Raw genomic sequence first — 27,100 nt, 5'->3', positions numbered from 1 at the left:
TGAAGACGCGGCTCAGATCTGGCATTGCTGTGGCTCTGGGGTAGGCCAGCGGCTACACCTCTGATTGGACTCCTAGCCTGGGAACCTCCATATGCTGCAGGTGTGGCCCTAGAAAAGACAAAAAGACCAAATAGACAAACAAAAAAAGAAAATAGAAGGGTGATGGTACACCTGGAGCGAAAGGAAACGGGTCAAAAAATGAGACTGTATCGAGTTTTGCTGCTGTTCTGATCCTATCATCACCAAGGACCTTGCTTTTGTTAACTTGGCCTTGAAGGTTGGCTTTCTGCAGGTGTACAAGTTGGTACAATGATTCTGCATCACCTAATCAAAATATTCCTATTTGTAAATTGCCAAATTGTTATTCAGATTTATATCATCTCTTTGATAAGTTTGCTTTGTGCTACTCTGTTCCATAACCTCCAAAGGGCTTTGATCCTCCTCAGGAGCTGACAGTCTGTGGGGTGGCAGAACATTTTAAATTTGCCAGTTAACAGCATTTCGGTTTAAATGAGACATTTAGAGTTTGAGCCTTCAGTCTGTTTAAAGTACCATTCCCTATCAGGACTGGTTTAAATATTCTCTTATGCATAGCTGTTAAACAAAAGCTGTGCAATTAAACAAAAGCATGTTAAACAAAAGCATGTCTTCAAGATGTCACGATTCTGTTTTTCTTCTTCCATAGCATGGTGCTACAGAGTATGAAGCTTGTCGTGTATAATACAATGTTTGCCAGAGTTCCCATTGTGGCTCAGCAGGTTAAGAACCTGACTAGTATCCATGAGGATGTGTGTTCGATCCCTGGCCTCTCTCAGTGGGTTAAGGATCTGGCATTGCCATGAGCTGGGTATAGGGAGCAGACATGGCTCAGATCCCATGCTGCTGTGGCTGTGGTGTAGGCCTGCAGCTGCAGCTCTGATTCAAGACCACCTAACCTGGGAGCTTCCATATGCCATGGATGTGGACTTAAAAAGCAAAAACAAAACAAAACAAAAAAAAAACCCCAACAAACAAACAAACAAACAAACAAAACCCAATAAACAAAAACCAAAAACCAAAAAACCCAACTATTTCCTTATTTCCTTTTCCTAGGTAATGGGAGTGTTTTGATTATTCATGATCCTTTGGGATGACACCAAAGTTTGTCCTAACAAGATGATTCAGAATGGAGGTTGGTCCACAGAAAAACCAGCCATGTGTTTAGAGGGTTGAGGTTTTGAGCTAGCCTGACCTCAAGGAAGCGGGGAGGAGCTGGAGATTGGGTTCAGTCATGTGGCCAATGACTCCACCAATCATGGCTCTATAACGAAATCCCAGTAAAAACTCTAGACATGGCAGCTTGGTAAAGCTTCCTGGTTGGTGAATATATTAATTTGCTGGGAGGGTGATGCACCCTATTCCACAGTAAAGGGCATAGAAGCTTTGTGTTCAAAACTCTTCCAGATCTCACTCCACATATCTCTTCATTTGTCTGGTCCTGATTTGAATCCTTTGTAATAAAATTGTGTATATAAAGATAATGCTTTCCTAAGTTCTGTGAGTCATTCTAATGAATTATGGAACCTACGGGGAGTCAGATCTTATGTTTTATTATTTTTATTTTTATTTTTGCCTTTTTAGGGCCACACTCATGGCATATGGAAGTTCCCAGGCTAGGAGCTAAATTGGAGCTGTAGCTGCCGGCCTACACCACAGCCACAGCAATGCCAGATCCAAGCCAAGTCTGCGACCTACACCACAGCTCACAACAATGCCCTCTGAGTGAGGCCAGGGATTGAAGCTGTGTCCTCATGGATGCTAGTCAGATTCATTTCTGCTTGAGCCATGATGGGAGCTCCCAGATCTTGTTTTAAATTAACTTCTGGAAAGAAAGGGGGCTCATGTTAGTTGACCTGGAAACAGAGATGGATCACCAGAAGGCTCTCCCACTGATTGGGGCAGATATCCTGATGGCGCTTTAGGGCCTCTACCAGCCAGACCCTCTAAGAGACCAGGAAAGAAATGGATTCTGCAGGAAAAAAAAAAAAAGTTAATTATTTGGTCTCAAAAAGCCTGCTTCTCTTCTCCCTCTACTTAAGCTAGAGAGAGAAGTGAAAATGAGTAAGTAGAGAGAGAAAAATAGTCAAGGAAGTAAGGGAAAGAATCAATGTTAAAAATGGAGTTGCTGTCATGACGCAGTGGGAAAGAATCTGACTAGATCCATGAAGACGCAGGTTCGATCCCTGGCCTCACTCAGTGGGTTAAGGATCTGGCATTGCCGTGAGCTCTGGTAGAGGTCACAGATGCAACTTGGATCTGGGGTTGCTGTGGCTGCGGTTTAGGCTGGCAGCAGTAGCTCTGATGCAACCCCTAGCCTGGGAAACTCCATGTGCTGCAGGTACAGCCCTAAAAAGAAGAAGAAGAAGAAGAAGAAGAAAAACTCACAAGATAATGAAAAATTAACTTTACAAAAAGCTGTTCCTTGGAGGAAGATAGATCCACTTCCAGGACTAGGCCTCCCTTTGCAGCTCACTCAAGGCCTCTGGGGAAAAGCTCTGTGAAGTATCATTTCTGATATGTTGAATTTTTTTTTTTTTTTTTTTTTTTGGTCTTTTTGCTATTTCTTGGGCCGCTCCTGCAGCATATGGAGGTTCCCAGGCTAGGGGTCGAATCGGAGCTGTAGCCGCCAGCCTACACCAGAGCCACAGCAACGAGGGATCTGAGCTGCGTCTACAACCTACACCACAGCTCATGGCAACGGCGGATCGTTAACCTACTGAGCAAGGGCAGGGACCGAACCTGCAACCTCATGGTTCCTAGTCGGATTCGTTAACTACTGTGCCATGATGGGAACTCCTGAACTTTTACCTTAACCATGGGTATGTGCTCCTATTTGAATTTTTTGGGGCATATGGAAGTTCCCAGGCTAGGGGTCAAATTGAGCTACAGCTCTCAGCCTACACCACAGCCGCAGCAACACCAGATCCCAGCCGCATCTGTGACCCACACCACAGCTCACAGCAATGCTGGATCCTTAACCCACTGAGCGAGGCCAGGGATCGAACCTGCAACCTCGTGGTTCCTAGTCAGATTTGTTTCCACTGCAGGACATCAGGAACTCCCCCTATTTGAATCTTTAATACAATTGACCTTGAACAGCATGGTGATCAGGCGCCTGACACCCTGCAGCTTAAAATCCCCATGTAACTTGACAGTTAACCCTCTGCATCTGTGGTTCTGCAAGTAGGAATTGAACCACCTGCAGATTGCGTAGTACTGTGGTATGAAGTTATTGAAAAAAATCTGGGTAGAAGTGGACCTGTACAGTTCAAACCTGTGTTATTCAAGAGTCAACTGTACACTGAAATAAATGTACAACTGCCAATACCTATTCAATGCTCTGGAGTGACCAGGACATTTCATAGACACCTATCAGATCACAGCAATGGGGGAACACCCAACTGGTCCTTACTATGGGGAAGGGGTCCCAAACCTCCATTGTTCCAACCCCACAAAGACAAGTTCTAACATATCTATACACCATCTGTCTTGCTATTTTTATTTTATATTATTTTATCTATTTTATTTTGCTTTTTAAGGCCCCACTTGTGACAAATGGAAGTTCCAAGGCTAGGGGTTGAATTGGAGTTACAGGTGCCCATCACAGCCACAGCAACGTGGGATCCAAGCCACATCTGTGACCTACACCACAGCTCACAGCAATGCCAGATCCCTGACCCACTGCATGAGGCCAGGGATCAAACCGACATCCTCATGGGTACTAATTGGATTCGTTGCCGCTGCACCACAGTGGGAACTCCTGCTTTGTTATTTGCTTAATATATATATTTTAAAGATGCTCACTTTCTTTACTTAAGTAAATATGTTTTTGTAAAAATTGTATAAGTCTCAGTGGGTCTGACTGCCACAGAGAGAGAGGTACTGGTGGTGAGAAGAGACTGAAAATGCTCATTACCAGTTAAGATCAAGTAAAGGTGGCCTCTTCCCACCAGAGGCTTCTGAGGAGCTGCACCACCTCCTTGGGGATTGCACTGGGGGGACACTCTGGGCATCAAGCTGGTATCTGACGAGAAGAGAATGTTTTCCTCAAGAAGAACCATAACATATTTTGGTACCAGCCAAAAACAAACAGTGTTCGGGAGTTCCCATCGTGGCTCAGTGGAAACAAATCCAACTGGCAACCATGAGGTTTCGGGTTCGATCCCTGGCCTTGCTCAGTGGGTTAAGGATCTGGCATTGCTGGGAGCTGTGGTGTAGGTTATGTGTCTTGAATCTGGCATTGCTGTGGCCAGCAACTGTAGCTCTGATTCGACCCCTAGCCTGGGAACCTCTGTGTGCCGTGCCTCCACTGAGGCAAAAAAAAAAAAAAAAAAAAAAAAGCCCTAAAAAAAAAAAAAAGCAAAAACCAACAATGTTTACAATATTGATCCCTTGACAAAAGTTCAGAGGCAGGGACTTATGGTTACAATCACCACTGGGGAACAGGTCCTGAAATGCAATGCAATTATAAATAGTTCACCCTCTGGTCTGCTTGCCTCATCTTCTCCCAGTCCCAAGAAAGCAGAATGTGTGGGCTCTAGAATGTTCCACATCTTCATTTACTCCAATTATCCCAATGTGCACCTTTCTTGCCCAAAACTTCATCTTGGAGTTCCCATCACGGTGCAGCGGAAACAAATCCGACTAGGAACCATGAGGTTGCAGGTTCGATCCCTGGCCTCGCTCAGTGGGTTAAGGATGCGGCATTGCCGTGCGCTGTGATATAGGTAGCAGGTGAGGCTCAGATCTAGTGTTGCTGTGGCTGTGGTGTAGGCCAGTGGCTATGGCTCTGATTAGACCCTTAGCCTGGGAACCTCCATATGCCTTGGGTGCAACCCTAGAAAAGAAACAAACAAACGAAAAAACACCAAACTTCATCTTGAGTGTCCGCACTTCTGAGACTATGACTTCCCAAGGCACAAAAAGAGAAAAGAAAAAAAAAAAAAAAGTGGAAGCACAGCCCTGAGCAAACTTCAGCTGAGACGAGCAGCCTTGGGAGGTACATCCCCTTCAGGCTCCAGCATAGGTACTGTGACCACAACTTACTCAATGAAGAAACTCATCGTCACTAAAGCCAGTGTGCAGGCCAGCAAGTCAAGGTGACCTTGGCTCCCAGCTGGCTCCTTTGATCTAATTATTGCAGTGAAACTCTTCCACTGTCACCTCCTCTCCATCAGCCTCCTGCCGGGTCAGCAGACAGTAGAGTATGGTCTGCTTGCTACCTTCTTGGACTTGGACTTGAGTAAAAGGGTCCCCAGATGAGGCAGTAAAAGAAAAAGTACCTTGTGGATTTTAATGCTCAAATGTTAATAGCTCACATTTATTGCAGACTTTGGGTGTTTCGAGCACGTTGCTAATGTAACCTTTGCAGAAAACCTATGAGGTAGGTAATTTAGAGATGATGGAACTGAGGTTTAGAGAGGTGCAGTGACTTGCCTAAGGTCTTCAGCTTGGAAGGTGTGGAGGAATCCTACCTCGTCCATAGCCCACCGGGCCCTGCCCCCCCATGCTCTGAAGGCCCAAACCACATAAGGCCTTTGGGAAGCCTGATGCACACTAGTGTATTAATAAGTCTGAGTGGTTCAGCAGAAAACACTTGAAAATCAAGTTGATGCTATTTCTTCAGTTTAGAATTTCTCATACTTAGTTTGCCATCCCCACGCCCCCTCCAAATTGTGTTCTTATTCCCCAGAACATAGAAGGAATTGAGCCAGGCCTCTGTGGGCATCTTTGTGCAGGTGTGGGGAGCTTCTCTGCCCAAGGCAGCCACTGATGCTGACATGCGTCTTTGGACAGGCTGTGGGATCAGTCACGGTGGCCAGAGAGCCGGGAAGGATCACTAGATGCCACCTAGCCAAGGCCCTGGGCCAGTGTCTGTGTCCTAGGGGACAGGCCCAGAGAAGGACTTCTTTTCTTTATTCAATATTTTATTATTCCTTACTTTTTTTTTCCACTTTTTAAGGCCACACCCAATGGCATGTGGAGGTTCCCAGGCTAGGGGTCAAATTGGAGTTATAGCTGCAGGCCTACAACACTCCGGATCTGAGCCGAGTCTACATGACCTACACCACAGCTCATGGCAATGCCAGATCCTTAACCCACTGAGCAAGGCTGGGGATGGAACCCTCGTCCTCACGGACACTGGTTGGATTTGTTTCCACCGTGCCACAATGGGAACTTCTTACTCCTTACTTTTTTAAATTACAAGAGAGAAAAGGACAATTACAATGATTTAAGAAAAAAATAAAATAAAAAAGTGGGAGTTCCCATCATGGTGCAGCGGAAACGAATCTGACTAGGAGCCTTGCTCATCGGGTCAAGGATCTGGTGTTGCTGTGAGCTGTGGTGTAGGCCAGCAGCTACAGCTCCAATTAGGCCCCTAGCCTGGGCACTTCCAAAAAGACAAAAAGAAAAAAGAAAAAAAAAAAAGGCAGGTCAACACATCAAAGGATATAAGTGTCAAGTTGGCTCTAGATTTACCTGAATCCAGGAATGAAAATTGTGTCCCCCCCACCCCACCTCCCCATCTATCTGCTTTGTCTTCTTATACTTTGGCTTCATTCATGGATAAGACCCATCCAGTGGTGACTGACAGCAGCTCTAGGTTCTATTGGCTTTACTGCTGGTGGCCTCCTTAGTACCAGCCAGGCCCATTTCAATCTTGGGCCATCCCTGAGCCAACTTTTAGCACTTCTTTGACCAGCCAGGCTTGTATCACAGGCCTAGGGATGGCTTTACCTCTCTTTACCACATAGAAGGTGAGTTGGAGGTGGGCGTCTCCCCCATTCCCCACCCCATTACAGTCTGTTACAAGGGAAAGGGGGAATCAATACTGTTAGACAAAACTAGCAGCATCAGTATGGGGGCATCCAGGTTGACCCAGGAGTTGTCTGCTGCATGGCTCACTCTTTGACAGAGCAGTTCCACCTCTTACAGTGTATCTTAAGCAGATGATTGGATGGATATGTAAAAAAAAAAACATTAAAAAAAATACTGTTCTTGGGAGTTCCCGATGTGGCTCAGCGGTAAAAAACCATGAGGATACAGGTTTGATCCCTGGCCTCGATCGGTGAGTTAAGGATCCAACACTGCCGTGAGCTGTGGTGTAGTTCGCAGATGTGGCTTGGATCCCTCGTTGCTGTGGTTGTGGTGTAGGTCAGCCACTGCAGCTCCGATTCAACCCCTAGTCTGAGAACTTCCATATGCCATGGGTATGGCCCTAAAAAGACAAAAATATGTTCTTTTTAGTGAAAAACGAGAAAGTCTGTCAAAAGGGACCTATCTAAATTAATTATTCACATCCAAATAATAGCTAAGAAAAGGCTGGTCTACAAAAGGTATTTTAATCAATTTTAAGATGTCCAGAACATATTGTTCAATGGAAAAACAAGTTATAAAAATCATTTGTGGAGTGGATAAGCAATGAGATCCTGCTGTATAGCACAAGGAACTATATCTAGTCACTTGTGATGGAACATGATGGACAACAATGTGAGAAAAAGAAGGTGTATATATAAATATGAGTGTGTGTGTGTGTGTGTGTGTGTGTGTGTGTGTGTGTGTGTGTGAGACTGGGTTACTTTGCTGTTCAGCAGAAATTGATAGAATATTGTAAATCAACTATATTATAAAATATGAAACTTTATTATAAAAAGAAAAAGAATCAACTAAAAATCATTTGTGGAAAGGTCATACTTTGGAAAAATTATTTATCTTTTTGAAAGGTAACATACATAAATAGATGCTTGAAATTTTAAAAGATATTAACAATATTTATTGCTGATTGCTGGACTTGGGATAATTTTTATAAGTTTTTGACTTTCCTGAAATTTTACACAATCATGTCTCTTTTTGATTATCAGAAGTTATTCATTACAAGTGCAATTATTTGTTGTCTTCAAAGAAAACTATTATTTTCTAAGCTCATTAATTTAAGATTCTGGGCATGAAGGAATTCTCTTTCCCCCTTTGGCATCTATATATTCTCAAGGAGCACCTTGGCAAGCAGAGGCTGAGGGGGTTTCCTGAGGCTCCTTGTCCCTAATGTCCCCTCTCCTGTTCTGTCCTGGTCCTCTGGGGAAGCGTGGCTTTATGCCTTAACAGCATGTCAGCAGAGCGTCTGCGCCCATGGTGTCTGGGGAGGGGGGGCAGTGCTGCAAATAATCCCTTGATTTACCCAGAGGTCTTTGGGTGCTGCCCATCTCATCTGAGTGTCTAGGACAGTAAATCTTTTCTAACCAGTGTCCCCCATCCTTATCTACCAAGTCTTGGCAGCAAAGCCTGCTAGAGCCATGGTGTCTCCTGCCTGAGCATATGTGCTTCCACTTGTCTGCCCCGAAAACAGCCTGAGGACTTGTGCACCAGTCTAAACATTGAGAGCTGCTCCCAATTTTACCATTTAATTGCTTTGTGAAGACAGTACTTTCTGCTTTCTTTTCTTCTGTTGCCCATACTAAATCATTTACCCAAAAGACAAAAGGACTTATTATGAATCATCAACAAAGCAGTGCTTTAAAGGCAGTAAGGCCTTTTTGAGTGGCTGTACTCACCTCTAATTGGGTACAATTCAAGATTTTGCCATTTTTCGTGTTATGTTTCATACAGGGTTGTTGAGGGAGATGTGCTAATTAATTCTGAAATAAAAAGCTGTACATTTAAAGGGGTTTGTTTTGAGTCACAGCACCAGGCAAATTAGGCATGTTTTGGTTGCTGTCTCATCACTTTAGACCACATTCTTATTCGTACTTTGACTCACCTTGAATGGAGGAGAGATCACATTAGGAGTATATTTTCCAAATCAAGCTGTTTGGATAAACATAGTTTTGACAAAGGCAAGCCCTAGCATCAGCAGAGTGCATTCTCTACACTGCTGCCCGGGTTGTTTCACTCTGTCACTAAGACACGTTCTTAGCAAGTTACTGCCCTGCTTAAAAACCTTTGATGAGTCTCCATTGCCTTTGGAGATTCATCAACTCCTTAGCAAGCATTTCAAGGCCTCCCCATTTAGCTCTGATTTGACTCCTAGTTTGGGAGCTTCCATATGCCTCAGGAATGGCCCTGAAAAAAGAAAAAAAAAAGTATTATTAACTAAAGCAATTGCCAGTGGGAAATGGGAAGATGGTACAAAATTTCAGTTGTACAGTAGGACTACGTTTTGGGGATCTAGTAGACACCCTGGTGACTGATTCAATCTTTCTCCACTCAACCCTGTGCCCTCTGGACAAACCATTCCCAAGTCTGGCTAAGCATCAGAATCTCCTGGGGAGCTTGATAAAAATACAAAAATCCCTGAGCCCCAAACCAGATCAACAGAATTAGAATCTCTGGGAGTGAAGTTCAGAGATCCATAAATTTTAAAAAGTCTTCTAGGGAGATCCCTGATAGCTCAGCTGATTGAGGATCTGGTGTCATCACTGCTGTGGAGAGGGTTTTATCCCTGGTCCTGGAACTTTTGCATGCCAGAGGCACAGCTAAAAAAAGAAAAAAAAGGAAAAGAAAAAAATAAAAAAAATAAATAAAATAAAATGAGGGAGTTCCCATCGTGGCTGGTTATGAACCTGACTGGTATCCATGAGGATGCAAATTCAATCCCTGGCCTTGCTCAGTGGGTTAAGGATCCAGCATTGCCGTGAGCTGTGGTGTCGGTGGAAGATACAGCTTAGATCTGGCATTGCTTCGGCTGTGGTGTAGGCTGGCAGCTACAGTTTTGATTCAACCCCTAGCCTGGGAACTCCCATATGCCACAAGCACAGCCCCAAAATAAAATAAAATAAAAAGTTTTCTAGGTGATTCTGACCAGCAAGCAGGATTGGTAACCATTGTCCCAGGAGAAGCTGTGCATTTTCCATGGACCCAGCCCAGTGAGAACAAGGAATGGAACGAATCAGAAGAGTTGAAGCACATAGAAAACCTTCTTTAGAAGTTTTTACATATATGCATTTAATCTCAGCCACCTTGAGAAACAGATTATAGCAAGCCCAGTCCTATTACTATGATTGAGAAAACGACTGCTAAAGGGGTTAGGCCCTTGCCCAAGGTCCCCACTGGTAACAAAACCAGCTCTGGTGTCTTTTTAGGCTCATATTCTTTTTACTTAACCCACATCAATTAAATATTTGCAGAAATAAATTAATATCTATATTTTTAGAATCTCTGTGCCTTGTTCCCCCACATTCAATTAATCTGCAAGACTTATCAACTCTCTTTGCTCATCTCCTTTCTCTGCCATGTAGACATTGGAAACAGCCTTCTAATTCCTCTACCATCTCCTGTCATTTTGCCTCTAATCTGTTTTTCCCAACTGTAGCTGAGTAAACATTTAAACTTGCAAATCTATACCAAAGCCACTGCTTGTGATAACTATCACCACGTATTATAAGCACTTCATTTTTACATAGATAAATAGGCCTGTTTTTACCGTTGTAGCTTTGAGGTTTTCAGACTTGATAATGGGTATTTATTTATTTTTATTTTGTCTTTTTAGGGCTGCACCCTTGGCCTATGGAGGTTCCCAGCCTAGGGGTCGAATTGGAGCTGTAGCTGCCAGCCTGCACCACGGCCACAGCAATGCTGGTTCCTTAACCCACACAGTGAGGCCAAAAATCAAACCTACATCCTCCTGGATGTTTGTCAGATTCATTTCCACTGAGCCACGACAGGAACACCCAAAATCGGTATTTAAGTGAGCCTTCCCTACCCTTTAGATTTGTAATACAAATGCAATCTAGGGGTTAAGTTTTACAATGAATAAAGAGTTTGTACTTAGTGACATATGAGGGCAAACCTCAGAAAAATAGGCAATAGGTCTGAGTAAGCAGATGAGAAAATTAAACTGATTAACAAATGGAAAGAAACCCCCAAATCACTAATGGTCAAAGAGGCAAAGTGAAGTCAATCAGCACCCCTCAGATTAGAAAAAATTAAAAACATGGGAGTGCCCGTCGTGGGGCAGCAGAAAGGAATCTGACTAGGAGCAAGAGGTTGTGGGTTCGATCCCTGGCCTTGCTCAGTGGGTTAACAATCCGGCATTGCTGTGAGCTGTGGTGTAGGTCACAGACATGGCTCAGATCTGGTGTTTCTGTGACTGTGGAGGAGGCTGGCAGGCAGCTGTAGCTCTGATTAGATTCCTAGCCTGGGATTATCCATATGCCAAGGGAGTGGCCCTAAAAAAAAAAAAAAAAAAAAAGAGAGAGAGAGAGAGAGGACTTCCCGTCATGACGCAGTGGTTAACGAATCCAACTGGGAACCATGAGGTTTCGGGTTGGGTCCCTGCCCTTGCTCAGTGGGTTAACGATCCGGCGTTGCCATGAGCTGTGGTGTAGGTTACAGATGCGGCTCCGATCCCGCGTTGCTGTGGCTCTGGCGTAGGCCGGTGGCTACAGCTCCAATTGGACCTCTAGCCTGGGAACCTCCATATGCTGCGGGAGCGGCCCAAGAAATAGCTAAAAGACAAAAAGAAAGACAAAAGAAAATGTTAAAACCAGCCAAAACACATATATTACTCTTGTAAATTACTGGTTCACATGGGAGTTTTGCCAGCCTTTTGGGAAGTGTTCTAGTAGCATTTTTAAAGTAGGAATTGCAGTAGACTAGCAGCTGTAGCTCTGATCTGATCCCTTGACTTGGAACCTCCATATGCTGTGAGTGCAGCCCTAAAAAGCAAAACAAACAAATAAACAAACAAACAAAAATCCTAGATTTGATTTTGGAGTTCTCATAGTGGCTCAGTGGAAATGAATCAGACTAGCATTCACCAGGACACAGGTTCGATCCCTGGTTTCATTCAGTGAGTTAAAAATCCAGTGCTGCTGTGAGCTGTGGTGCAGTTTGCAGACACAGCTCTAATCTGGCATTGCTGTGGCTGTGGTGTAAGCCAGCAGCTATAGCTCCAATTTGACTCCTAACCTGGGAACCTCCATATGCCACAGGTACAGCCCTAAAAAGACAATAAAAAAAAAGAATAGGAATTGCAATACTGTTTGTTCTAATTTCCCATTTCCTCGGAAACAATTTAATTTCTAGATCAAAAACCTGGAAATCACATCTTTAAAAACAATTGTTGACTTTCTTTTGGAATATCCACATCATGGTTTAATATGATCCCATTAAAAATATGTGTTGGAGCCAAACTGAGCTTGAAGCATTTGTATCAGGAACAGTTGAGTGAGGAAAGCAGAGTGCCAAAAAAAAAAAAAAAAAAAAGGATATGATCAGTCTGTGTAAGTGTGGTGTGTGTGTGTGTGTGTGTGTGTGTGGGGGGGTGTGTGTGTGTCTGCACATGACTATGTGAACACAGAGAAAACTACAGGACTCACACTAGGTTGGGGGTACAACTGTTGTTGATGGTTGAGAGTGCAGAAAAGAGGCAGGGAGTAAGCCAAGACAGCCAAGACAGGGATAAAAAGTTAATAAAAAACTTAATCTGTATCAGCATGTATGATATTGAAACTGACTGCTCTTATGGCTTAAACCGAGTCAGAACCCAGTTAGAGTCTTGAACCCATGGTCTTTCACTCACAAGGTATCTGGACTTACTGAGGTTCAGGTTCTTTGTGCCTCAGTGCAGAAAGAACTCAGGGGGAGACAAAGTGATAGGCAAGAAATAGATTTATTAAGATAGGAGATGCAAGCTGGCAGGCACGGAAGCTCTGCCACGAGGATGTGGTGGGCTACAGTTTTTGTCATCCAAGGAGAGAGGGGGTTGGAAAAAACCACCTCTTCCTTTCTGGGAGTACTAGCTCCTCCTTGTATCAGGTAAGATGTATATTCAAATCCTCAGAAGTGGGGTCCTCAAACTCTTGCCCTTGGTCTGAATATGAATTCAGGCCTTATCCCATCCCCCACCCAAGGACCTGAGGCAATTCTCAAGGCTCCACTAATGAAGCAAGCCTGCCTTGTGCTGATGGTTTTCTTGAGCAATTTATTAACTTACAGTGATCTCCCACTGTCCCCTAAATTTCCCTCTTTAAATATGGTCCTTTATCGGGACTTCTACAACTACCTGTGACTATTCCATCCCTATCAATGGTGCTTATTCCATTTAGCAGAAGGGTTGTCCTTGAATTCCTGTCCTTGGTCTGAACCCAAATGCAGCCTTCACCCCAAGCCCCACTCAATGACCCAAGGCATATCTTATGCCTCCATTAGTCAAGCAAGCTAGCTTCATTCTGATGGCTTTGTTGAGCAATTACCAATTTACAGTCATCCCTCAAAATTCCCTAGGTTTCCCTACCTGTGGTCCCTTATGGGGACTTCCACAGCTACTTGATGTAGAAGTCTTATTCCATCCCTACTGTTATGATCATATTTATGCACATATAAAATTATATGCACATAAGTATGTATATGCAAAATTTTACAGAATTAAACATGCAAATCTAATCAGTTCATTTCTCTACCTAACATCTGTCAGTGGTGAAACCAAGCAGGGCCCTGTGGGCTGCTGGGGACACCAGGCTTTCTGTGTCCCCCATTTCTTGTTTTTAGGGAATATACTTCAGCCTTCTTGACCTTCCCTGAGTTCCAATGGGCAGGTTCAAACAGTTGCTAATCAGAGAAGGGAGGGGATGCAGAGACCCTTGGGGAGGAGCAGTCAAGAAACAAGATAAACAATAGTGTAGCTTTGGGGGCAGGGTCCTGATCCCTCCTCAAGGAATATAGATAACAATGTCTTTGAGCTCCTCTACAGAACTTAAGTCCCCAACACATGCAAGATGTTAGTGAAGCATTCTTTATTCCGGAGAGAGGACCACCAGACCACTGAACACCAGCTTTGAAAACAATGCAAGCTTGCCTCTACCCTGATCCGTATCTGTAGCCCTATCTTTATTTATTTATTTACTTATTTATTTTGTCTCTTTAGGGCTCCACGGGCAGCATATGGAGGTTCCCGGGCTAGGGCTCTAATTGGAGCTGTTGCTGCCAGCCTATGCCACAGCCACAGCAACCTGGGATCTGAGCCATGTCTGCGACCTATAACACAGCTCACAGCAATGCCGGATCCTTAACCCACTGAGCAAGGCCAGGCATCGAACCCAGAACCTCATGGTTCCTAGTTGGATGCGTTTCTGCTGCGCACGACGGGAACCCCTGTGGCCCCATTTTTCACTTCCCAAACTATAAGACCACCTTCCAATCTCTCCTAAGGGAGGCACAGTCTTTAAGGCATTAATCTGCTGTTAACCCTCCTTTGCCTGGCCAAGCAATAAAGCTGTTTTTTTCTCCTTCACCCAAAACTCTGTCTCTATGTTTCTATTTGGCACTGGTGAGCAGAGGCTGAGTCCTGGCAACAGTGGCTTCCTGAACCTCTGTGGATCAATGAAGAATCTTTAGCCTGGGCTCCAGAGACCCCCTGTTGCCTCTCCAATCTCCTATAAAACCGACTCTCTCTTCACTTTGTGTCAGAGACACGTTTCCCAGTTGTTCACTTCCCCCGACACCCAGCTCCCTCTACTTTGAAGCCTCTCTGCTCCTCTTCCGTTCTTCACACATGCTGTTCATTTTTTCCTGCATGACTTACTCATTTTTATAGGTCTCAGCTGAAACATCAGTTTCTCAGGGGGCTTTCCCTGCCCCTGAGACATGTCTAGGTATCCTGATATTTATTCCCATGCTTCCCTGTCTTTACAAACACTCTATTTCATTATTAATCTTTTTCCAAACTTTGCGCCAATTTTCCCAGCTGTAATTCACTGCTGATTTGTTGTTTTTGAACTAGGTGAGAGCCTATAGCAAAGATCTGAACTGGATCTTCTAACCCTCTTGCCACCTTGTGACCCTCTCGGTCACAAGGATCCCTTTTCAGCTTTCCAGGGGTAGTGGTTTATGCCACTGCAGAGCATCTATGAGTGCTGTGATGCCCTCCCCAGTATTGCCTGTGTCATTCTCTGGGCTCCTTGGCTGCCTAGGTCTTCCTGCTCTGCTCCTGTCTCCAGTGAGGGATACCTGGGCAGAGGGGCAGAGGAGCAGAGAAGCCCTAGTTCCTATGACTGATAGAATCCCTCCTCCTCTGTGACCATGATCATGCTCTGGGCCTGAGAGCAGATTACAGTGAAAGGGACTTATTTATTTATTTATTTATTTGCTTTTTAAGGCCACACTCATGGCATATGGAAGTTCCCAGGTCAGGGGTTGAATCAGAGCTACAGCTGCTGGTCTTTGTCACAGCCACAGCAACACCAGATCCTTAAATCACTGAGCAGGGCCAGGGATCAAACCCGCATCCTCATGGATACTAGTCAGGTTCTTAACCCACTGAACCACCATAGGAACTCCTGAAAGAGACTTCAAATTCCAGAATATGTCTCAGGGCAGCTGACACTTGGTCTAAGCATCAGAGAATTAACCAAGGCAGGTGTGAGGGAGTTAATGCAGGACACATAGAGCAGTGAGGACACGACAAACCAAGTTTATTAAGCATCATCTTACTTTCACTGCATGCTTCTGCTTGTTTATGAAAAATAAACCCAATTTATAGGAACAGAAAATAATTTAGTTCGGTTCATTTTCAAACCATGTTGTTAAGAAACTATTCTTTTCATAACAACAGCAGTAGTATTTCTACATTCACCAAATCGGGGGGTGGCGGGGGGGAGACTGTATGACTCTGTTTTTCCAGAAGACATAGGGAAGCCAGTTTCTCCACAAGGTCATTGCCCCTGGCAAGCTTGGATTAAACATTCAGATTTCAAAATGAGAAGAAAATGTGGAAATCAATTCTATTACATAGATCTTTGAACACTGGGAAGTGCTAATTCCAAGAGATTTTTATATTAGATAACCTGAGCTTCCTATTTCATTGGCGGTCATCCTATTCTCTGTGGCAGAGAGGATTGAGTTGGATAAGGACTCCCATTAGCACTGGGGGAGGTTTCACATGTAAATCCCCTCACAAATGGGAGAGCAAATAGAGAGTGTCCTGCTTAGTAAGTCAACATAACTTGGGTGCTAGTTTTTTCTCCTAGAAAAGTGCCCTCAGTGGCTTGTTATCTTTGAAGTAGAGGAGGCAGGTAATTTTCAGCCTACAGTGTTGGTCTGCTTTTCCTTCCCATCAGGATTGTCCAACATCCTCAGCCTTTTCTCCAGTCTCTGCTTCCACTCTTCTCGGAGCCTGAGGAGGGGAAACAATATAAAGCGTTAGTGCATTTGTTTCCTACCTCTGCTGGCCCAGTGAAGGTTTTTTTTTCCTTCTGAAGACTATTTTTTTTTTTTTTTTTTTGTCTTTTTGCCTTTTCTAGGGCCACTTCCATGGCATATGGAGGTTCCCAGGCTAGGGGTCGAATCAGAGCTGTAGCCACCGGCCTACATCAGAGCCACAGCAAAGTGGGATGGGAGCTGCGCCTGCCACCTACACCACAGCGCATGGTGATGCCGGATCCTTAACCCACTGAGCAAGGCCAGGGATCGAACCCGCAACCTCATAGTTCCTAGTCAGATTCGTTAACCGCTGCACCATGATGGGAACTCTTGAGGACTATTTTTAAGAGAAATACATGGATTTTACATATTAATGAAGAAAAAGTCAGTAGAAAAAAGAGCAGTCTACGAACATGTACTTTTCTCCAAAGTTTATTCCTTCCTAAGTTTATATGTGGAGTCAATGTAATACCAATCAAAATTCCAGCACAACTTTTTCCAAAGATATCGACAAGCTGATTCTAAATTTTATATAGAAAGACAAAAGAAATAGATTAGCCAAAACAATTTTAAAGTAGAAGAGAGTTGGATGACTCACACTACATGATTTTAAGACTTAATTATCAAGATAGTAATGGAAGAGAATAAAGAGTCTAGAAACATATCTGAGTCTGTTTCCGTTTTGTAGGTAGGTTCATTTGTGCCATGTTTTAGATTTCACATATAAGCAATATCATATAGTATTTCTCTTTCTGACTTAACTTCACTTAGTTTGAGAATCTCTCGTTGCATCCATGCTGCTGCAAAGACAGAGAGAACAGACATGTCGTTGCCAAGGGGGAGAGGGAGGGAGTGGGATGGACTGGGAATTTGGGGTTAGTAGATGCAAACTATTATATTTAGAATGGATAAGCAATGAGGTCCTATGGAATAGCACAGGGAACTATATCCACTATCCTGGGAGAGACCATGATGGAAGATAATTTGAGAAAAAGAAAGTGTGACCCAGTTATATATATATATATATATATAGTTGTTTTGTCTAATCTATTTCTTTTGTCTTTCTATATATATATATGACTGGGTCACAATGCTGCACAGCAGAAATAGGCATTAACACTGTAAATCAACTATACTTTAATAAAAAAAAGAGTCTAGGAATAAGTATATACAAATATAGCCAAATGATTTTTTTTTTTTTTTTTTTTTTGGCTTTGTAGGGCTGCACCTGTGGCGTATGGAGGTTCCCAGGCTAGGGGTCAAATCATAGCTACAGCTGCCACACCATGCCACAGCTGCAGCAACACAGGATCCGAGCCATGTCTGCGACCTATACCACGGCTCACGGCAACGCCAGATCCTTTACCCAGTGAGTGAGGCTGAACCCTCAACCTCATGATTCCTAGTCAGATTCGCTTCCACTGTGCCATGATGGGAACTCCTAGCCAATTGATTTTTGACAAGAGGCAAAGACAACTCAATGGAGGAAGTTTTTTTTTTTGGTAGTAAACTGTTTTGGAATATTATATATCCATATTTTAAAAATGGACTTTGAGCCATGCTCCACATCTTTTACAAAATTAACTAAAAATAGACCATAGACTAAATGTAAAATGTAAGACCAAGACTTCAAGAAAAAAGCCACGAAATAATGTCTTCATGACTTAGCAATAAGGAAAAAATTCTTATATACAATACAAAAAGCATAATTCATGAAAGAAGAAAAATATGGAACTTTATCAAAAGTAAAACATTTGTTCTGTGAAAGACACTGTAAAAAGAATAAAAGACAAGCCACAAATAGGGAGAAAATACTTGCAAGTTACGTATCTGATAAGGTACATGTTTCCAGGATACAAAAATTTTCAAATTCAATGGTGTGAAAATGAACAATATAATGGGCAAAATATCTGAACATTTTACTTAAGAAATTACATGAGTGGCAAATAAACACATGAAGACACTCACCATAATTAGGAAATTTCCAATTAAAACCACTTGAGGAGTTCTTGTCGTGGCTCAACAGAAACGAATCTGACTGGGAACCATGAGGTTTCGGGTTTGATCTCTGGCCTCAATCAGTGGGTTAAGGATCCAGTGTTGCCATGAGGTGTGGTGTAGGTCACAAATGTGGCCCTGATCTGGCATTGCTGTGGCTCTGGCGTAGACCCCTAGTCTGGGAATCTCCATATGCTTCAGGTGCGGCCTTCAAAAGACAAAAAGACAAAAAATAAAACCAAAAACCCCCCAAACCACTTGAGGTACCACTCACAGAATCACTAAAACAAAGAGACAAAAGCAAAACCGTCTCCCTGCATATCCCCCACCTCCCCATGGCCAAAACTAAAAATCCAACCCCCACCTGCCAAACCAAAAAATTTTCACAACAAATCCCAGGCCAGGATGCTAGGTAATTGACACTATCTCACATTGCTGTTAAAATGAAAAATGATGCTGTCAGTTGGGAAAACAGTTTAGCAGTTTCTGATAGAGTAGCTGCTGTGCACCCCTTAGTGGGCAACTCCCTCACACATAGCTCTGTCGACTAAAAAAAATACACAGCCTCAAAGTTGAAGGTTAAGTTTTATTTGGAGCAAAATTAGGACTTAAGCCCAGGAGACAGCATCTCAGGTAGCCCTGAGAAACCGCTCCAAGGTGATGAGGGAGGAGCGAGGATATATAGGAGTTTTTGCAACAAAGGATGGGGAGCAGGAAAAAAAAGAGGTGTGAGCTCCTGGGAAATCATTCCTTTGATACGCACCTCTGCTATCAGGGGCAGTATCCCGAGTTTTCACAGCTTGCAGGACTCACTGGCTCTCACTCTTGGAGGTGAATGCATTCACAGGTGACTGTGGCATTCTTTTATTGTTAACTACAGGGCAGGCTGAAATACCATCCCAGGAGGAAAAGGGGGGGGGGGAATATCAGGATATGATAAAGGTGAGAGGGAGGTGCTTGCAGCACACACATTTTACAAGTTTGTTGCTGATCTCCTGAAGGTCACTACCAGTCACAAGGAGTGGACATCACCATGAAGGATTTTAGTGTTTTTCTAGATATGAGGAGACGCAAGAATTGGGCACATAAAATCTTCTCCTAAAAACTCCTATCGGAAGGCATGTTCTTCCAGTTTTCTCACTCTGGGTCTCCACTCTGAGGCCCACTCAGAGGATGCTGCGGGTTTGTAGCTGCAGTGGCTCATGTTTTACTCCATGTGGAGGCTGATGGCCAGTGCCAAACTTCAGTTCACAGATCCATGCACACTTTGTTTAATAAGTAATGGGAGTGCCCATCGTGGCTCAGTGAAACGAACCTGACTAGGAACCACGAGGTTGTGGTTTGATCCCTGGCCTCAATCAGCGGGTTAAGGATCCCGTGTTGCTGTGACTGTGGTGTAGGCCGGCAGCAACAGCTCTGATTAGACCCCTAGCCTGGGAACCTCCATATGCCACAGGTGTGGCCCTAAAGACAAAAAAGACCAAAAAAAAAAGCGATGATCTATTGAGCATATATGACCTTCCATTGAGATCCATCTAGTGGTAATTTTAATAATTACATTCCTTCATTATGATTATTAAGTAATCATCTTGTCATTTTATATGTAATCAACCCCAGCAACCTGGGGAATATCCAAGCTCACAAGCTTCCCTTGTTTATCTCTTAAAGACTCTGTAACCAAACCTGCCTCCACATGACTTTTATCTTCTGGGATCTTTTATTTTTTTTTTTTTTTTTTTTTTTTTTTTTTTTGTCTTTTTTGCTATTTCTTTGGGCCGCTTCCGCGGCATATGGAGGTTCCCAGGCTAGGGGTCGAATCGGAGCTGTAGCCACCGGCCTACGCCAGAGCCACAGCAACGCAGGATCCGAGCCGCGTCTGCAACCTACACCACAGCTCACGGCAACGCCGGATCTTCAACCCACTGAGCAAGGGCAGGGACCGAACCCGCAACCTCATGGTTCCTAGTCGGATTCATTAACCACTGCGCCACGACGGGAACTCCCTGGGATCTTTTAAAGCTCACTAATAAGGGTTGCTGTCTGTGTGTTTCATTGAAGTTTATCAGTGTTAATATAATGTGGATTTATCATTAATTAAAGGGGTAATAACTTTTCCTTGGTGTTGAAACTAAGCAGGGTCCTGTGGGCTCCTGGGCACACAAGGCTTTCTTTCTGTGGCCCCCATTTCTTGCTTTTAGGGAATAAACTTCAGCCTCCATGACCTTCCTGAGTTCCAAAGGGTAGGTTCAAACAGTTGCTAATCAGAGAAAGGAGGGGATGCAGAGACCCCCAGGGAAGAGGAGTCAAGAAACAATAGTGCAGCCTTGGGGCAGTGTCCTGGTTCCTCCTCTAGGAATACAGAATACACTATCTTTGAAGACAGACCTAAAGTCCCCAACAAGTGGAAGATGTTAATGAAGCATTCTTCATTCTGGAAAGTAGACCATCAGACCACTGAACACCAGCTTTGAAAACAATGCAAGCTTGCCTCTACCCTCATCCTTATCTGTGACCTATTTTTCACATGCCAAACTATAAAACCACCCCCAGTCTCTCCTTAGAGGGGCGCAATCTTTGAGGCATTAGCCTGCTGTGACCCTCCTTTGCCTGGCAAAGCCATAAAGCTATTTTTTCTCCTTCACATTTCTATTTGGCACCAGTGAGCAGAGGCTGAGTTCTTGTTAGTGAGCATGAAAATGTGTTGCCCAGAGATCCTGCTGTCCAGCTACCTGTTTTTGTAAACAGTTTTATCAGAATACAACCCTGCCCATTTGTTGACCTATTGTCTGTGACTGCTTTCACACAATGGCAAAACTGAGTAGTGGCAATGCACGGGATCCACAAATAGTTACTACTTTTTTGTTTGTTTTTGCTTTTGTCTTTTCTAGGGCTGCACCCGTGGCATATGGAGGTTCCCAGGCTAGGGGTCAAATCGCAGCTATAGCTGCCGGCCTATACCACAGCCACAGCAATGCCAGATCCAAGGCTTGTCTGCGACCTACACCACAGCTCAAGGCAATGCCAGATCCTTAACCCACTGAGCGAGGCCAGGGATTGAACCCTCATGGTTCCTAGTCCGATTCGTTTTTGCTGCACCATGACGGGAACTCTGAGAAAATTTTAATAATGCAGATTAAGCTTAGAAGTGTGCCCTGTCTTCTGAAACTATTATATTGAGAATCACACACACACACACACACACACACACACACAGAGAAAAAGAAAGGAATTCTCTACCAGCTCTAGAAAACTATCATTCTTAACAATTTGACTTTGCTGAGTTAGATAGTATTTAAGTAGTTATTCATTGTCTGAATTTGTCAAATCATGGCTGAATTGTGACCATAAGTTGGCTACAGAGAAAAAAAGTTGGCAAAAACCAGTAGAAGGATGAAATTTTTAATAAAGAGCATTGTATGTTTCCTTATTTGGGAAGTGTGTTACACATCTTTATGCCAGTAAGATCTATAATAAACTTAGGTATGCATATATGTGTATATATTTTTTCCACAGAGAGCCTATTGTTAAATGGCTACTAGCATATCGTAACGAGCTTCTCATTTTTCTCTCACAGGTGCTTCCCTCTGTGTCAAACTTGTCTGCTTTGATCTGCTTCTTGGAGGAGCCAAATTAACACATTTTGAATGATGAATTTATTCTAGGAAGAGAGTTGAGGAATTTGGAGTTTATGACAGACACAGTGATTCACTTTTTATAGTAGCTATTTCACTATTTATTGCTAGATGGTGAAGGATTCAAGGTTCTATCTACCCAAGTTTCGACTAAATCTTGTTTTATAAGTATTTAGACTGTTTCCTGACCTGAAATGGGTGTGGTCAATATCTTTCACCATTACGTTGTTTCCCTTTATCTTTGTGTTCTCAGTAAGCTGGTGAATATGCATATATATGGACATTTTATTTTGTAGTAAGCAAGACCAACACGAGAAAGATGGTTCTTAAAAATTGGACAGGGAGTTTCTATTATGGCTCAGTGGAAAGAAATCTGATTAGTATCTTTGAGGATGCAGGTTCAATCCATGGCCCCACTCAGTGTGTTAAGGATTTGGTGTTGCTATGAGCTGTGGTGTAAGCCTGCAGCTGCAGCTCTGATTAGACCCCTAGCCTGGGAACTTCCATATGCTGCATGTGTGGCCCTAAAAAGGAAGAAAAAAAAAAAACTGGTAGAAGAGCAATAAAACTGGCATTGGGAGTTCCTGTTGTGGCTTAGTGGTTAACGACCCCAACTAGCATCCATGAGGACATGGGTTCTATCCCTCGCCTTGCTCAGTGGGTTAAGGATCTGGTGTTGCTGTGAGCTGTGGTGTAGGTCACAGACTTGGCTCAGATCTTGAGTTGCTGTGGCTGTGGCATAGGCTGGTGGCTACAGCTCCTACTCAACCCCTAGCCTGTCTTCTTATGCTTCCAGAGTGGCCCTAAAAAAAAAAAGGCAAAACCCCCCCTGGCATTGAAGCTTGAAGAGAACATTTTTTTCCTCCCACAAAGCCTGGAAATATTGACCTCACTTTTCAAATAATTTGTTGTTCTAGATTCACTTGATTTGTGGAGGACTTGTAATTAATATCTAGGAACACAGATTCTGCTTGAAAAGTATGAGATTTGACTAAAAAGTGGCATTTTTTTTAAAGCACCATAAACCAGAATCACAATGTCCTTACTGGGAACCAGGGAAGATCTACTGGGCACATAGTTGGTTTTTTCTATCATGTGCTTGACAGACACTAAATATCTGTATAAGCTTGGGTCCTCCAAGAAGCAGATTTGGAGGAATCACCCATGAAAAATAAAGTGACAGAGGTGAGGAGGGAACAGAAGTAGTTAGGGATAGCCTTCAGACTAGCATGCTGGTCTAATCCTTGTGAAAGGGGAGAGAGAAGGAAGGAATGATTGGGCAGGAAAAACTCCAAACTACAGCACAGTTCAAAAGAAAGCCTAGGTTGGGCTAATGAGGTGCCTGATAAAAGTTGCCCTGTCAGGCAAGAATTTCCCAGGACTAGTGAGCCCCTGCCATACTCAGCATTGACTAGAAGAAGCTGGGGTAAATGTGGCCTCATGGCAAATCCAGAAAGGCAGCAGGTAGAGCTCTTGGTCAACTCTACTCTCAATAGCAAGTTATCTTGAAGGCACTCTGAGTCTACCTCAGTATGTAAAGAAGAGGAGTAAGGAGTTCCCATTGTGGTTCAGTGGTTACGAATCAATTAGCATCCATGAGGATGCAGGTTTGATCCCTGACCTCAGTCAGAGGGTTAAGGATCTGGCATTGCCTTGAGCTGTAGTATAGGTCACAGATGCAACTAGGTTCCCACATTGCTGTGGCTGTGGCTGTGGCCAGCAGCTGTAGCTCTGATTAGACCCCTAGACTCTGGGAACTTCCATATACCATGTGCATGACCCTAAAAAACAAAAAACAAAGAGTGGTAAAATAAGAATCCTTGTCATCAAGGCATGAATATTTTAATGAGTCCTGGATCTCCCACTTCGGATTTCAGCACTATAATAATAACCTTTGCTTTTTTTTTTTTTTTTTTTTTTGCCTTTTAGGGCTTCACCCACGGCACATGCAAGTTCCCAGGCTAGGGGTCTAATCTGAGCTACAACTGCTGGCCTACACCACAGCCACAGCAACTTGGGATCAGAGCTCTGTCTGCGACCTACACCATAGCTCGTCAAAACCTAGGTCCTTAACGCACTAAGCGGGGCTAGGGATCAAACCTTCATCCTCACTGACAGTAGTCATATTGTTTCTGCTATGCCACAACGGAAACTCCATAACCTCTGCACTTTGAATATGAAAAGTCAGATGATGCTTTTGCTGACCCTAATCCTGTGTAGTAATGAACATGACGTTACAGTTGGTTGTCATTGGTGGGGAGACGTGGGCCTGATCCTAGTTCCCTTTGACCTGCAGATCACTAGCTGGTCTGGTCACAGGCCAGCTTCCGGTCACTGATCTGAACAACTCAGTTCACAAGCCACACACCTCACCCAATAAGTCTGAATGGAAAAAAACAAAAACAAAAAACAAACCTAAAACTTTTCACACTGGATATTTTTGGTAGACTCAATTATTTTTTTTCTGTCTTTTTAGGGTTGTACCTGTAGCATAAGGCAGCTCCCAGGCTAGGGGTCAAATCAGAGTTGCAGCTGCTGGCCTATACCATAGTCACAGCAATGTCATATCTGAGCTGCCTCTGCGACCTACACCGAAGCTCATGGCAATGCTGGATGGATCTTTAACCCACTGAGTGAGGCCAGGGACTGAACCTGCATCCTCATGGATACTAGTCAGGTTCATTAGAGCTGAGCCACAATGGAAACTCCTAAATTTTTTTTTTTTGTAGGCTCAATCTTATAAAAAGTTTGAAATGATGATTTCATCTGTTTAGGAGATTATGAGTTGGATTTGTTTTTTGTCTTTGTCTTTTTAGGGCCTCACCTGTGGCATATGGAGGTTCCCAGGCTAGGGGTCTAATCAGAGCTACAGATTATGGCCTATGCCAGAGCCACAGCAATGCCAGATCCAAGCCGCATCTGTGACCTACACCATAGCTCATGGCAATGCTGAATCCTTGACCCACTGAGTGAGGCCAGGGATCGAACCTGCAACCTTATGGTTCCTAATTGGATTCATTTCCTCTGTGCCATTTTGGGAACTCCATGAGTTGGATATTTTGTTACCACTGCTGAAAGCATCCTGATGGACATAATTGATAAGCAGGAATCAAAGCAGAGAAAGGTAAATGATCTTGGGGTGAAGCCTAATAAACCCCTCTCCCCACTCAAGTCCACCAAAGTTAATGCATACTTGACACTGTGAGCTGTGCTAAATTCTGAAGCAGTATGTTGAAGATATATTTCTTGCATTAAAACTTTTTTTTTCATATAAGCATTGTACAGCCTGGTTATCTAGATTTAGGTGTTCATATAATTTATCATCTAAATTGAGATACTTTTGAAAATAAAAGGGAGCACAATCCATAATGATAACAAAATGATATATATTTACCTAGACTGTCCCAACAAACTAAGAGCTTTGCTCATTGTATCTATAGTACACTTGATTTCTCTCAAATTGGCTCAATCAGTTATTTGCAAAGAGTTTTCAACTTTTCCAGAGGAACATGCCTGCTGTGCTGTTTTTGCTATAGTGAGAGTTACTAAAATGTTTCCAGTTCTGAGACCACCCACTTTGACTTGTGATCTTGCCTCCAGGGCCTCTTCTACACACATTAAATCCATTAAATAAATGGATTCTCCACAGCTCTGGCTACACTCCTCAGTCAGTGAAACAGCAGGCATGTGCTGATGAGCATGTCCATAGTAAAACACCTGTTTCCACTCCATCCAGCTTTGGCACAAGCCCATACTGCTTAGCCTTGCTGAGGAACATAAGATATTATTGGTTCTGTTCTACTATTGGCAAATGCGTTGGTGAAAATTTTTGAAGTTTTTGTCTTCTCTTATTCATTTAGAACATGTTTTGCTTGTCAAGTGGGTGGAATTTGCCTTTTATCAATGGAAGGTAAACTAAAAAAGGGTGTCAGGAAGTTCCCCTCATGGCGCAGCAGAAACGAATCTGACTAGGAACCATGAGGTTGCAGGTTCGATCCCTGGCCTCGCTCAGTGGGTTAAGGATCCAGCGTAGCCAGGGGCTGTGGCGTAGGTCGCAGATGTGTCTTGGATCTGGCATTGCTGTGGCTATGGTATAGGCCGGTGGCTGTAGCTCTGATTAGACCCCTAGCCTGGGAACCTCCATATGCCACAGGTGCGGACCTAAAAAGACAAAACACACACACACACACACAAAAAAAAAGGGGTGTCAGGGTTATATGTGTATTTCATGGGATGCATTTATATATGTGCAGTTTAGAAAGCCATCGCCCAGAAAACTGAAATAGGAACCCAAGCATTTGTGCCATTCATTGGTCTACAAATATATGCTGGAAGATAATTATTCTAGTTAGACAGCATTTCAAACTCTATGCTTAGAAAAGCAGTATTTGGAGTTCCCGTCATGGTGCAGCGGAAATGCATCTGACTAGGAACCATGAGGTTGCAGGTTTGATCCCTGGCCTCGCTCAGTGGGTTAATGATCTGGTGTTGCTGTGAAGCTGTGGTGTAGGTCACAGACCTGGCTTGGATCTGGCATTGTTGTGTCTGTGGTGTAGGCCAGCAGCAACAGCTCTGATTTGACCCCTAGCCTGGGAACCTCCATATGCCACGGGTGCAGCCCTAAAAAGGACAAAAGACCAAAAAAAAAAAAAAAAAAAGAGAGAGAGAGAGCAGTATTTAAGGAAATATTCTGACATTCTGGTTTGGGTTTGAAAACATTCATATCTTTTTTGGGCAACTTGGTTCTTGTGGGTGTGTTTTTGTTTTGCCTTGTTTAGTAAGAGTAATTAAAAACCACTATTTTGTTACTCATTGTTTACCAAATTAGGAAGGCTTTTTGAGTTTTATATTCCTAGTTGATAAGGGCAACAGCTCTGGTAAGTGAGGCTTGAGAACAGAGGAGACCCTGGGAAGTTGCCTTTACTCCCCTGCTGATCTTCCTCTTCTCTGAGCAATGCAATGGTTCTATTCAGGTCTTTAAACATCATTTGGGGGAGATGAAGATGAGCACATTTTGAAGATTCTCTTGGCTTTGGAAGGAAGAGAAAAATTCCTCCAAACTCTGAAGGGAGTCTTTTCAGAGGCACATGAGAGCCTGGAGAATTATTGCATTTGTTCTATGGGCCAATTGCAATTGGTTGCTTTTCTTTTTTTTTTTGTCTTTTTGCTATTTCTTGGGCCGCTCCCACGGCATATGGAGGTTCCCAGGCTAGGGGTCCAATCGGAACTGTAGCCACCGGCCTACGCCAGAGCTACAGCAACGTGGGATCCGAGCCACGTCTGCAACCTACACCACA

At 43.5% G+C, this 27,100-nt stretch overlaps 1 protein-coding gene across 8 annotated transcripts in view; it reads right to left on the bottom strand.

Moving 5' to 3' along the window:
- Window positions 1-15,429: 15,429 nt before the first annotated feature.
- LOC110258480 (protein FAM240B-like) overlaps window positions 15,430-27,100 on the bottom strand; it is a 135,199-nt gene continuing 123,528 nt past the window's right edge. For all 8 annotated transcript variants that reach the window (XM_084979668.1, XM_084979670.1, XM_084979669.1 and 5 more), the window contains one exon: window positions 15,430-16,147. In XM_084979668.1, the coding sequence (XP_084835794.1) occupies window positions 16,054-16,147 (94 nt within the window). In that variant the 3' untranslated portion in view covers window positions 15,430-16,053. The remainder of the gene's footprint in view (window positions 16,148-27,100) is intronic.

The sequence above is a fragment of the Sus scrofa genome, chromosome 10 (assembly GCF_054392235.1).
Source record: "Sus scrofa isolate SSC_HxYL_T2T_F1_AM1 chromosome 10, Sscrofa_HxYL_maternal_Yorkshire_Landrace_v2.0, whole genome shotgun sequence".
NCBI classification, from domain to species: Eukaryota; Metazoa; Chordata; class Mammalia; order Artiodactyla; family Suidae; genus Sus; species Sus scrofa.
This window is presented reverse-complemented; position numbering and strand designations above follow the sequence as displayed.